General features: G+C 56.9%; 1 protein-coding gene across 1 annotated transcript; it reads left to right on the forward strand.

The window, feature by feature from the left end:
- Positions 1-2,149: 2,149 nt before the first annotated feature.
- On the forward strand, positions 2,150-4,589 carry LOC130833969 (cystatin-9-like). Its single transcript, XM_057704087.1, has 3 exons — positions 2,150-2,395; positions 3,568-3,681; positions 4,497-4,589. The coding sequence occupies exons 1-3, from the start codon at positions 2,150-2,152 to the stop codon at positions 4,587-4,589; spliced, it is 453 nt and encodes a 150-aa protein (XP_057560070.1).
- Positions 4,590-13,888: the final 9,299 nt, after the last annotated feature.

Here is a 13,888-nt window from a genome sequence, read left to right on the forward strand (position 1 = left end):
AAGATAATGTGGTATGAATACCAAGTGGAATATTAGCCATAGAAAAGAATGCAGTTCTTCCAATGCAGCCATGTGGATGGACCTAGAGAGTATTATGCTTAGAGAAATAAGTCAGACAGACAAACACAAATATTCTATGTCAACCTACATGTGGAACCCCAAAAACAATATAAACAAATGTATGTGCAAAACAGAAACAGTCTCAGAGACAGGAAAAAAACTGGTGATTACCAGTCTAGAGAAGAAGGGGGGGAGGTGTTCTTAAGGGTAAGAGATTAAGAGAGGCAGAGTACTATATATACAATATACAAGCAAAAAGCATAGATTGTACAACACAAGGAAATATACTTATTTTCTTGTAATAACTTTGAGTGGGGTATATCTGTGAAAAAATGAATCACAATGTATATATACCAGTAACTAATATATTTAATCAACAATAATTCAATAAAGAGTACATGGAAAAAAATTCACCATAAAATTCCTTGAAATAGTTGTAATTAGAAAAATTTCAACAATTAATTCTTAGGTATTGACAAAATATGAGACTGACATTTGAGTATTAGAAAGACACCACTTCTGAGCCAGTCTGTGCAGGGGAAGTGGGTGGGGCTAATAGGCTGTCAAGGTGAAAGCCCTTCCTCTCCCCCAACAGGCAAAATCTGCTCACTGAAGCCAGGTTTCTAGAAACCCACTTTTTCTCTGTCCCCAGGCAGGGTGTTCTGACCTCTTCCCTGACATAGAGTGGCCCCCGGAAACCATTCTCAAGCCCCCAGCCCCAGCCCCCACCCACAGGAGACTGACTTCTCATTGTGCCCCTGCTGTGACCACTCCCAAGAACTCTGAACGGTGCTACTCAACGAGTGGTCCAGGGGCAGGGACAGCACCATCCCCTGGCAACCAGCTTAGATGCACATGCTTCAGGCCTGCCCAGACCTGCTGGGTCAAGATCCTGGGAGAGGGCGAGGCCCAGGGTTGGGGGCATGCACAGGCCTTCCTGGGATGCTGGGCCGCTCTTGAAGTTCTCAAGGAGCTGGGGATGGAGGCTAGAGGCCTGTTTCAGGGGCACAGAGCCGAAGCCTTGTCTGGAAAGAGTGAGTGGTGATGTCCTCCCAGAGCTAGTTTGAGCCCCGGCTGGAGGCTGTGACCGTCTCTTCCGCAGAAACAGACAATGCACACGGGGAACTCTGTGCCCACTACTACGCTGTGGCCCAGAGGCCAGGAGAGGCATCAGCGTCTTCTGGGGACACAGCTCAGCATCCTGAGCACACTGGCCTCCTCCCCTCTCCCTGCTTCCTCTTCCCCTTCACTCACTCTCCCTCCTCCAGCGACAGCCCCCGACCAAGGGGGCACCACAGGCCCAGTGTGTATCTGTGGCCACCCCCCCGTGACACCTCTAGGGGGAGGCTGTGTCCACAGGGGTCAGGCCCGGGTTGAGAACCCAGGAGCTGAGGGGTTGTGCCAAGGGAGATGCAGAGATGCGGCAGGAAGCTCCTGCTTGCAGGACCTGCAAATCCTTGCCCTTGTCACTTACCCAGGGGCCTGGGAGCCTGTGTTCCAGAACCTGAGGGGGCTGGGGCCACGGGGGACAAGGACACATCTGCATCTGTCAAGACCTCGGCCCTCTGCTGCTTTCTTAGTGTGAATACACTTCATCTCGGGAAAGGCCGCCTTCTGTCACCCACAAAGCTGGCTCTGGGCCACGCATCCTCTTTGGCTCTGTCTCTCCTTGTCTCGCTGACCCTCACCTACTGCTGTGCCCAGGGACCCCCTTCTACTTCCACCCCTTGCAAACGTGTCCTTGATTCAGGGTCCAAATCTGGGGCACAAAAATAAGCCTTCCCTCCCACTGAGGTGCTGAGGGGGGCCTGTGGCTGGGATTCAGCTGCAGGGGTCTGTCCTCCATGGCTGGTGCTTCCCATCCCACCCTGCCTGGGTGTCGCTTCTCTTTCCTGAACAGGAGGCAATTTTATCAGCTTTGGATGGAGGAGGCAAGGTCACAAGAGGGATGGGACAGGGTGTGACGCCAGAGGGGAGGACAGGGGCAGGAGTAGGTCCTGGAGCAGAAGAACTGGCCCAAAGCCCAGAGAGGCTGGGTGGGAGCCGGAGCGGGGAAGAGGGACGCCTGGGTGCCCGGGTGCCTGCAGCCATGCCGTGCCAGCAGTGGAGGTGCAGGTGGGCTCTGCCCTGCGCCCTGATCCTGCTTCTCTCAGGTCTCCAAATCCTGGTGACTCACGGCTGGGGTCCCCAAGGGGAAGGCAATGGTGAACACACAACAGCCTTGGACCTTTACTTCCCTGCCACCGTGGAGTACGCCTTACATGTATACAACCTGAAGAGCCAAGACAGCAATGCATACAAGGTGGTGCGTGTCCTAAGGTCGTGGAGGGAGCAGGTAGGTACCATATCCCCTCGCCCGTCCCCACTGGTCCACGCCTGCTGTTAATGAGGGTCGGGAGGGGGCTGTCCTCAAGGGATCTCCATCACCATTTGAAACCCATAATATAGAGGGTTTAATACATTCTATTTGGTTAGTATCTGTTTTTATAAAACAAATAAGTTGGGAATTTTAAAAACCCTGTCAGTCTACTCCCATGTAAGGTATGTTTTCAGTTTTTATCATTTTTGACCTTGCTTAATGAAGAATGACCAAATATGGACTATGAGGAGATGATACTATGTAGTAAAAAAAAGAGCCAGATGGAAAGTACTGGATTAGAGAGATTTGGAAAAGATTTCATGGAAATAACATAAAAATAGGTTAATTTAGGAAAAGCAGAGAGAGATCCACCGAGACACACACACAGAGGGAGGGGGGAGAGTGGCTGGGGGGCAGGAGCCTCAGGGTCCCCTGGTCCCGAGGAGCCGCTGGGCGCTCCCGGCCTCTCCTCTGACCCCACGTGCTCTGGGCTCCCTCTGGGTCCACCTATGTGGACCGAGTGTGATCTACACTCTTCCCAGACTGCGATCTTAATCCTAAAATGTTCTCCTAGCAATGTGATCTCTAAGGAGTGCAACCAGGGGTGCAATTTTCACACGGGCTGCAGACCCGAGCACCGAGAACCTTCTGTAGAAGGAGCACTTCTTGTCCTGTGTGTGCGTGTGCGCGGTCATACACGTGTGCTGTGTGTGAGTGCTTGCGTGTGGTGGGGCTCTGGGGCATCACTCCCTCTGCACCTCTGGATGGAGGGACAGAAGGAAGGCAGAGGGCCCCCCACGCGGCTGGGCTTCACTGTGTGGACACTGGAGCCGGCCCCGGCTGCTCCTGCTGCCCTGCTCTCCAGCCGGGCCTCTGTCTATGGTCTCTGGCCTGGGGTCCCAGACCGACTCTGGGTGTTGGGAACAAGGGCCGGGTGTGCGGGAGGACACTGCGAGGCTGAAGGACCAGGGAGGGGAGAAGAGGACAGAAGCCTTCAGAGTGCACTTTGTGAGAAGGGGTGATGTGTCATGAAGCCACTGTCCCAATCCTGTGAGTGTGTCTGTGTGCTTGTGTCTCGTGTGTGAGTGAATGTGTGTGTGTTGGGGGTGGGTGGGGATGCGTCCACCTCAGTAACCGTACAAACCTAGGTTGATTTCGGGATCGTGTTCTCCATGGAGCTGGAGCTCAGCCGAACCAGCTGTGGGAAATTTGATGAAGACATTGACAACTGTCCATTTCAAGCAAGTCCCAACATGAACAACGTAAGACACGTACCAGCCGCCCTCAGTTTCCACGGCCGTGGACGCTGCTATGGGGCAGGGGGTGTGGGGTGAGATGACAATGTCATTCCAAGGGATACAGAGGGGGGATCTGCAGGACGGAGCCCAGCCAGGCAGGCCAACCCTGGAGCACTTGTACGCCCCTGGCCTGTCTGCTCACTGGCCCCATTCCAGCCGCTGCACCCCAGGTCACACTGGGGTCAGATTGCTCCTGACCACTTGGGTCTGGGTCACCTGGGCCGAACACAGGGTGTCCCCTGCCTGGTGTCCACCCACCTCCCTTCCCTGCCTTCAGGAAAGAAGCATGGGGGGGGATGGGCAACTTCCCCTTGGCTGGGTGGCCCCGCTCGGGTGCCTTGCCACTGACCCAGAGTCCCCAAGGGGTGGAAGCCAAGGACCCCCACTGCCCTCCCTCCCAGGCCCTGCCCTGGGGTCCTGCAACTCTTGCTCCAGGTGATAAGAGGGTGAGAACCATCCCGGGACAAGACTGAGTCAGGTCACAGACCCCCCGGGACCCTGAGGACATGGGTCACACTGGGACCTCCTGGGGGAGAGGTCCCTGGAGACCAAGGCCTGGCAAGGGGAGAATGACCCAAGGGCCTTGGGGTCAGGAGAGAGTCCCAGGTCAGGAACATCCAGGATGGAGGCTGGCCTGCACCTGAGGCCAGAGCCAGCACCTCAGCTGGGCCCCCCACCTCCCCAGGAAGGCAAGGTGGGTGGATGCGGCTTTAGAGCTGGGAGCCACAAGCTTCCACAGGCCCCTCCCCCACTCTCTGTCCCTGTACTTGTTCCCGCAGACCATCACCTGCCTCTTTACAGTCGACACTGAACCCTGGGAAACAAAGTTTCAGCTCCTGAACAACACCTGCTCGGAGGGCTCCACTGAGTGAGACCACACCCCAGCCTGGGCTCCGCTGTCCTCTTGGGCACCAGCGATGCCCTGTCGTGACCCTTCAGTGGCTGAGCAGCTCTGGTTCTGTTCTCTGTATGAGCACGTGTCTGGGTGTCACCTCGGGCAATATGGACGTTCCTCCCTGTCCATTTCCTCCTGTAGATTTGGTCATTAAACATCAGCATTGCAAGCAGTTTTGTACAGCCTGGTTCCAGAGGGCGGGGAAGGGCTAGCTGAGGCCGTCCTCCCAGCAGGGCAGCCAGCTGGGCCCAGGGGTGGGTCCCTTCCAGGTGGGTCCCTCCCCTTGGGACACCTGGGCCAGCTGCAGGTGGCACAACCTAGGAGCACAGGTGCCTCTGAGCTGTGTCTCCGGGCTCAGCATCCCTGCCCCAGGGTGGCCATTCAGAGGCACGTGTGCAGGGGAAGCCCAGGGCTGCCCTGGGACTCTTGGTAGCAGCCAGATGGACCTTCTCCTTCCCTGCCTCCCCTCCCTGTGCTGCCCCAGTCACCCCCCAGATCACTACCTGCTCCCAAGTGTGTGTCGCAGGGTCCCGGAGGGAGCAACCCGCCGCATGGTATGAGGACATTTTCAGGATGCATCCCCCACACACACCTGGCGGGCTTCTCAGGCCCGTGACTCAGGCAGAGCTGAGGGGAACCTGGCCCGGGGGTGTCCTCGCTGTTGGCAGGCAGCGCTCAGCCTGGACACAGCTGTGCTCTTGTCCCCCTGCCGCCTGGGCCTGCACAGGGCAGGTTGTCCTCCAGGACCCTCCCCCACTCCTCCTTCTGCTCTCTCTGAGGCCTTCCCTCACTGCTGGCTGTTTCCGCCAAAGGAAACTTAGAGGGTCCTTTACCCGCTGTGATTCCCATCACGCTTCCACAGTCAACCCCACTGTCCCCCTCAAGCAACTCCTGGGAAAGGGTGTCCTCTGGGGTCACCCCAATGTGGGGAAGCTGCCCGGCCCTTCGTGAGCTCACCCCTTTCCTGGGGCTGCGGTGGGGCCTCCAAGAGGGGCATCGAGGCCCGGCTTCTGCCAGGGACAGTGCTGCTGTCCGGTAGCCCTAGTGGGGCTCTGTCTGTGGTTCTGCCTCTGGAGGAGACATGCAGGGCCTGGCTTTGTCCCGTCCCCACTGTCCCTCCCTTGCCCAGAAGGTAGGACACCTGCGGCGCTTAGCTTGGTGAGCACAGGTGTGGACTGAAGGACCTGTGCTGGTAGGAGGAGCCTCCTCCCTAGCCCTGTGTACCTCTGCCTGGGATGGCGTGTCCTGGGCCCCTCCCTCCCTCCTGAATCTGTGCACTGAAGATGCAGGCAAGTGGGTTTCCGGCCCTGTTGTCCACCCATGGGCAACACCCCACTGAAGGCAGAGGCAGAATTGTTGGGCCCCAAGTGCAGCCCACAGCTCAGGCAGGAGCCCCCTCTCCTGAAACGAGAGACAAGTGGGGACTCTGCCCTCACAGCTGATGACCTGTTGACCACAGGCTCCGGGTCACCAAGGCTTGCAGCTGGGCACCGAGAGGCCCCTGGAAAGAAATATAGCATCCGGGACCACATGCCCTGCCTGCAGAGCCTGTGCTCTGCTCTGTGGCCACTCTCCCACCTGCCGGGGGGACGCTCACACACTTTCCTGGTCTTTCCCAGGTGTCAGGGTCTGGACACAGCCCTGGGCTCAAAAACTAAGGACTGAACACAAAGAAATAAGCAAGTGGAGACCTTGGGAGGCGTTTGCAGGTGCCTGGGCTCTCCTGGGGGGACAGAAGAAGGGGCGGGACTGTTAGGTGATGGACACAGGGACGCACCCAGCTGTGGCCACCCCTGCCCCGTGCACCACCCCTCTCCCCACCCCCCTGGTCCCCAGACTCCCAGGGGCCTGGACCAGCCGTGGGATTTGGACTCTGGGTTGCTTGTGGCTGTGGTCAGCTGGGGACAGCAACATGCCCTCCTGGGAGGTGCATTTGTGACTCTTTCTCCTTTTTTCCCCAAATTCTTGACGATCCAGTTGGGCGGGGGGCGGGGGGGCGTTGTGTAGAAGGGGTGAGGGAGATTAAGAGGTACAAATGTCTAGTTATACAAGAGACTCGAGGTTGAAATGTCACCATGGGGAACGCCGTCAGTAATATTGTGATGACTTTGTATCGATAGGGTGACAGATGGTAAGTGGACCTATAGTGGGGATGACTTTGTGAGACAGAGAAGTATGGAATCACTATGTTGTGCAGTTGGAGCCGACAGTGTTGTTGGTCAATTACACGGTCATTTATAAACAAAAAGACCGGAGGTGTCTCTCCCCCGAGTCCTGCACTGGCTGAGGGCTCCCCTCAGGAGCACCCGGCCCCCACCCCCAGTCCGCCCCTCCCAGGTGCTCGCCACAGGCAGGTCCTGCCAGAGGAGAAGTCCCAGGGAGGGTTCACCTGTCAGCCAGGTGGGCTCCTACCTGCTCCTGTGTGGGTGCTGACCCTTACCTGGCTGGCCCTGACCTGCACACAGTCCTGTAGTTTCCACACCTTGGAAAGTGCTTCTTTCTTGTCCTGTTAACTGACTTCACCATACGAGCCCAGCTCTGCACACACACACACACACACACACACCCCCCCAGCGGGAGCCGGCCTCTCCCATGGCCTCTGCTGATCTGCATCTCCTGGTCGTCACATTTTGGAGCCTCCCCTCCCACGCTGAACCAGAGCTGATCGCAGGGACCCACAACACAAAGAGGTGATGGTGTGTCACCTCCAAAGCTGGGCCCCCAAGGGCACTGTGGCTTCCAACCCGGTCTCTCGGACACTCTGTCTGCAGGCAGCCATCCCCCTCACCCAGCGCACACTGGCTGCGTAGAGAGGACAGCAGAGACCACCTGCTGACAGCCAACCAGCCAGCAGCTGGGAGGCCAGCGCCTGGAGAATGGGTTCCCCAAACTCCCCTTCAGATGAGGGCAGTGCCCTCGGAGAGAGTGTGACCCCAGGAGAGGTGACCCCAGCCAAACCACCCCAGACCCCTGGCACACAGACACCACGGAGACATAAACTGCTGAAGCACCAAGGGCAGGGGCTCTGGCGCACAGCGTTAGGTTACACCCCCACCCTGTGCGAGCACACACACGCGCACATGCTCTTGCACAGGCGCAAACACAGCCTACACTCCGTGCACCATCGCTATTGCATTGTTCTGTCTCAATTCAAAACCAAAAGTAAAACACAAATCTCCAACAAGCCAACGCTCTCCCAGCTTGGACCGGGGGTTTAAAACTGTTTCTAAAGCCATCACGCTGTGTCTTCCAGAGTCCTGGATGGGGTGATTTTTGTGGAAATCCATGGACAGACATTCTCAATGCATCCTCCAGATGACTGCAGACGCGTGAGGAACGCCTCGTGTCATTTTAGGCTAAGCTGTGGGGCAGCTTCTTATGCAGCGACAGGTAATTGACACTTAGAATGTCCTGAACACTCCCCATAGCAAAGACCCGCCCCCAACCCACACTGGGTCCAGAGAAGGCAAACCTCCGCGCCCACAGGCTGTGAGCTTTCCTCTGGCGCTCGTGATGGCCACGCTGCACGTGGACCCAACTCTTCCCTTCTGGGTCCAGCCTATGTCGTGGCCCATTGGTCTCCTCCCTCTAGCTTTCATCCTCTTTCCAAAGCACTAGTGTATTCAGAGCCCATCAAGCCGAACCACGGGGAGTCTGCCTCCCAAAGGACCCAAAAGAGATCAGGATGGGTACACACAGGATCACAACACGACGTCCAGGTAGCATACAGGCCAGACCCTCTCCCCAATGGTCAGGCCAGGCCAGAGCCCAGCGGCCTGCAGGATGCACCGGGGAGCAAGGCCACAGTGTTACGTCATGTCCTCCACTAATTAGGGGGCAGTTAGGAGCCATCGAGGGCTTCAAGCCAAGAATCACCACCCGCTTTGCTGCAGGGGGTTGGAGGGCAGAGGAGAGCAAGCCTGGAGACTAGTGGGGGTGCTTTAAAGGTAATTCAGTCAAGAGAACCCACGGGCTTCCGTGTAGCTATGGCAGAAGGGGTGAGGGACATATTTAAAAGATATTCGAGAGAATTTTGCAAGTCTTCCATTTTTTTACTGGTTGTAGAAAGATGAACAATGAAATGGGAACATAGACAGGTAGGTGGGTACACAGATGGCTAGACAGACAGACAGATAGGCAGGCAGGCAGTAGAAGGAAGGAGAAGGAGAAAGAGGAGGAAGGAAGGAGGAAGAAAGAAGGAAGGAAAGAAAGAAAGAAAGAAGGAAGAAAAGAAAGAGAAAGAGGGAGGGTGGAAGGAGTGGGAAGGAAGGAAAGAAGGGAGGAAGGGAAGGAGAGAAAGAAAGAGAAATGCCAGGTACAGTTCGAAGCACTTTACAAATCTTATCCCAGCTAATTCTCGGGACACCCCCGGGAGGCAGGGCGCAGCACCACTCTAGCACGTTACAGGGTTATTCACAAATGTTCTCATCCCCTGCACTCCACCCCCTCCCCCATGGTGGCCTGTAGCTCTCCACCACTTCCCCGTGAGCTGGGCTGCGTGACTTGTTTTACATGATGTAATGTCAGCAGGTTCGCTGGAACCACAGGCTTAAAAAGCACTGGTGAATTTAGCATTTGTCACCAGTTTCCCCTCTCCCAGTGTTAACTAGAGTTCCAACACATATTCTTTATTTATTCTTGTCATTTGACAAACAGCAGCTGGGACACAGCTCTTGGCCCCACGTGCTCTTGGCAAACCTGGTGACTGAGGAATTCAGCTGCGCGCTGTCTTCGCCGAGGCCCATGTGATCTGCCTTCCTTGGGGGGAACCGCGGGTGCACCTCACCCACCCCCGCCTGGTTTATGATGGCCTTGGACCTGGGTCTCTAGAGGCAGAGTCCGAGATGGGATCCAGGACACCGGTTTCCTGAAGGGTGTTCCCGGGGCAAACTCGCACAGTGCGGGACGAGGCAGGAGGGCAGAGGAAGCCAGGAGTGGGGGGTGGGGGGGGTGTCAGGTGGGCTCCAGCCTCGGGGTGACCCCAGGGTCCCTGGAGCCTGAGTGGCACCACAGCATTGTCCCCCCAGAGGCACGGGGTCCAGGCCCCAGGTGGTCACTGGCCAAGGGCAGGCGGCCAGTCGTCCAGGCTCTCAGCCAAGGACACGCGTCTGGAGCAGCAGCCACAGGAGGGGGGGATGGGCGCACCAGCCTGGTGGGGTCTGGAGGCAGCCCTGCCACGGGATATCCTCGGCTCCGTGCGGAGACTTCAGGTGTGGGGCTGGGGACCCACTGTCCCGAGCATCGACTCAGGGTCCCAGGCACGGCCTGAGGAGGGAGTGTGGATACGGTGTGGACAGCATCCCAAAGGCAACCAGAATGACCACCTGGACCGGCCGCGACACCACAGGACCTCACGTCCCCTTAACCTGCAGGTGCGTCACTGGCCACGTGGCCAGGCGCTTCAAAAATCCCGACGGCTCCCCCCACCCGTGACCTTCTCCTTGAGCTCAGAAATGCCACCCTCCTGACAGCAGTGCCGTGTTCCCTGACCTGCGCTCACCTCAGGAGAGGCAGCCCGGGGTTCCGCCCACCTCCCGGTGCTGAGCCGAGCGCTGACTCCTCTCACCTGCGTCATCTGTGTGACCAGCGGCGCTGCGGGCCCCCCAGCACACACCCCCCGGGACAGGCCCTGCTGTCTCTCCTCCTCGGATGCGCTGAGCATTCAGGAGACAGAAGTCAAAGGAAAGGAAGGTGAGTTCAGAGAAACGAAACCCAGAACAAAAGGTGACCTTTGCCCCAAGACTGAAGAGCCAGACAGGACAGCAGGGCTGTGACAAGCAGGGTGTAAAGTCCCCGTGTCAAACCGCACGATGCGTAAAAAGGTCACAGGTCACGGGACAACAGCTTGCTGGGAGGAGGGCAGAGGTGGGTGAGCCGGAGTCAGTGTGACAGGCTCATCTTCCCATGGTTTCAATACCTGACACACTCGCACGTCCCAGCTGAATACGAAGGCCTGGGTTTTCAGACTTCTAGCTCTGCTTCTGCCCTTGGAGCGGCCTTCCTCACTCACCTGAGTTAGGAGGGGCCGGGCCACGCCTGGGGGCCAACCGGGCAGCACGGGGGTCAAACTCAGGGTTTGGGCTAGAACTTAGAGACAGTCGGCTACAGCAAGCCCTGAATCACAGAGCCCCTGTGCAGCCCCTGCCCACCCAGCTCTCAGCAGGGACACATCTCAGGCCTTCCATAATATTCCTAAGCCCCCATCTTATTCAGTTTCTTCCAGAGTGAACAGAAGATGTCAGCATTGCCCAGGCCTCGGGTTCACAATTCCATGCAGCCCAGGTGGGAGGCCAGATGCCAAGGACGCAGAGGGGACAGGCCACGTGGAAGAGGCCACGTAATGTGTCACAGCTCCCAGGTGGGGGCACACCCCACGCCAAGAAGGCCCAGCTCCTCCAGCTGTGTGTGTGTGTTCAGGTATTTTCACTTGGTGCCTGATCAGGATATCCTTCAATGCCCTCATCAAGCAAAGGAGGAACTCGGAGATGAATTCCGGCTTTAAAGCCATTTGCCTCTTAACCTTCGTTTTCATTCAAGGAAGTCCCATTAATGGAGATTGGCTGTTGACCTTCGTGTTTGGAACATGACATTTGTGATTCAGCAGTTCTGATTCAAGGTGGTTTGTCTTGGATGCCATGCCTGACGTGTCAGGAGAACAGGTGCATTTCCCCTTGTCCTTGGAGGAACCAGAGAGAGAAAAAGAAGGCGGGCCTTCAACCTGACCTTTCCCTTTAGGCCAGCTTGCTTGTACTGTCACTGCCACCCTTGTACCAAGGGGAGCAGTTGGAAATCAAAGACGTACAGTGATTCCCTCTCCTCTTTTGTCTGTTAGCCCTGAAGTCCCTGGGCAGTTTCATGGCAGCTCTTTGAGGACGTCATTCCTAAAGAAGTTTCACTGGAGGGGGGCTGACTGCACCTCAGAGAACATCATAATGATGTGACATGATGTAATGTGCCCAACACCGTCGACCAGTGGAATCCCGATGGCCCAGCAGCCAACCCAGGGAGCTTTATCTTCTCTTAGTCAGTGTTAGAAAGCAGCCCAAGGGGTGAAAGGACACCGGGGCTGCTGCTCGAGGACATTGGTGCTGGTCCCTCCACGGCCACCGTGTTGGACTCAGTGCGTCTGATCCCAGGCAGACGGAGCTACGCTCTGCCGGACACACGCCCTCAGCATGCCAGCACTCAGTAGTTAGAGGAGATAATTATTCAGTTACTTAATACACACTCACAAATCGTGCTCTGGAAATCAAAACCAAGGACACATTTTAATTTAGCTTAAAATGATTATACATTGTCATTTTGCTGAAAAGTATCAGGAATCCCAGAAGATCCAGAATCAGCAGCTGGTGGTGGAAAAAGTGAGGAAATTAGTCCGTGTCGTCTTTTATACCAATTCTGGGATTCTCTAAAGGAGAGGAGCACAGTGCACTGCAAGGAACTGAAACCAAGTATAACTGACTTCAGAGAAGAGGGCTCATCTGAAAGTAAACGAGGTAGTTCACAAAGCTGGGGCCGCCTAGGGAGTTCGGCTCGGAAGCGAGCACAGACCAAGGGGCATCGGGTGGCCTGATCCCGGCCACGGCCACGCTGGTCCGGGCTGCAGCTCCGGCAGTGGACCCCACCATCAGCGCTGTGGCCCGAAGGGCGGCATGCAGGCTGCCAGCACTGCCACGTGGGACGTGGATGCTTCCTTGGAACGTGTTCCTGTCTCTGTATGCCTGTGCCCAATTTAAAATCCAGAAAGGCAGCATCTGACTGGTGTTGTGTCCCACCCACGGTCCAGGGGGCGGGAGAGGGGTCTGGCCTCCTCAGCTCGTGTAGCTGAGGCTGGAGCTCTGACTCCCCTCCGGACACCCACAAGCAGGTGCCCCAGAGATGAAGCCAGTTCAGACGCTCCACAGCCCCCCTGAATGAAACATTAAAGCTGCAAACGTCCAGTCCAGAAACCTGCAATCTTAGATTGGACTAAGGAGCTAAATCATTAAGATGACTTCACGGCATCAGTTAGCAGGAGCTTCACAGGCTGCTCAGAAAGGGTTTTTCCTCAAAGCATTTCCGAGAGAGAACCAGGGTTGCTGGAGTGAAATTGACAGCAGACTTTGGAGTCATAAGTAATTCAGCTCGTGGCTTTCACAATGGGATGTGAAACATATGCACATGTGCTTTGTGCCGGGCGGCAGCTGAGCCGACCTCGCGGCTGCTTGTGAGGACACAGGCTCGATGCTGGACACTGGGATTCGCTCCAGCCACGTGGTCCTGCTCGCCTCTACCCCAAGCGCCACGTTCGCCAAACAAGGGAGCCGGTAAATTGTCCAACAGGAAGCAAGGCCGAGGCCGAGGGCTGACTGGACTCCCTAGGACCATGCTTGCAGCTCAGCCCTGGGTCTGCACCCCTGGGCCAAGGCTCGTGGCACCCACGTCTGCAGCATCAGCACCATGGGGGACAGGACAGAAATGCGGGGTCTCATGTCTGCCCTGGAATCGCCAGGTCAGAACCTGCATTTCACGGGCGCATTCAAGTCTGGGAAGCCGTGGTTTACAGCCCCAGGCAGGATGGTCTGTCCGGGCTGCGGCCCACCTGCTCTGCCCAGGTTCTGGCCAGAGTCACTGTCCAGGTGTTGGCAGGTGGACTCAGTCCAGGACAGCTTTCCGGCTGGGCTCCCCGTCTTGGTCTTACGCCCTGCGTGGTGAGTAGCCTCTGAGCTATGACATCTGGCCGTCTGTCATGCTATGATGTTCAAGCCCAGTTTCCACCTGGGAGAAGGTGAGTATTAGGGACTCACAGCATCCTCTCCTCTTCTCTTCCTGGAGGCTCACAGGAGAACAGCCCTGAGGTCAGAGCAGTGCCTGCCCCACTTCCAGGCAAACTCCCTCACCCCCTCACAGGTCTTTCTGGTGAGCTGAAGACCCCATGCACCTGCCCTCCCCCACCCATCCGCTTGGTAAACAACAAGGGGTGGGGGCCGGGTAGCAGGTCAGTCCTTGGCAGGGAGCTCAGCTCACAGCAGAAGTGAAAGGGGGATGGAGAAGGACTGAGTTCCTGCTATGAGCCTGAGATTTGGCCTTTTATTCCTGACCCTGGGGGGGAAGTGAAAGAGAAAGTGGGAAGCAGGTTGCTGTGCTTGGCGGGACAGGAGAGAGCTAAGGAAACCCCACTCCCCTTAGTGGGAGCCCCTGCCTCTCGCCTCTGGACCCCTGGCAGAGAGAGGGCAGAGCCCTTGCGCGAACACCTGCACACAGTGAGTCCACATGAAGCACCAGAGACACAAGGCC

Source organism: Hippopotamus amphibius, chromosome 12, assembly GCF_030028045.1.
Source record: "Hippopotamus amphibius kiboko isolate mHipAmp2 chromosome 12, mHipAmp2.hap2, whole genome shotgun sequence".
Classification (NCBI taxonomy): domain Eukaryota; kingdom Metazoa; phylum Chordata; class Mammalia; order Artiodactyla; family Hippopotamidae; genus Hippopotamus; species Hippopotamus amphibius.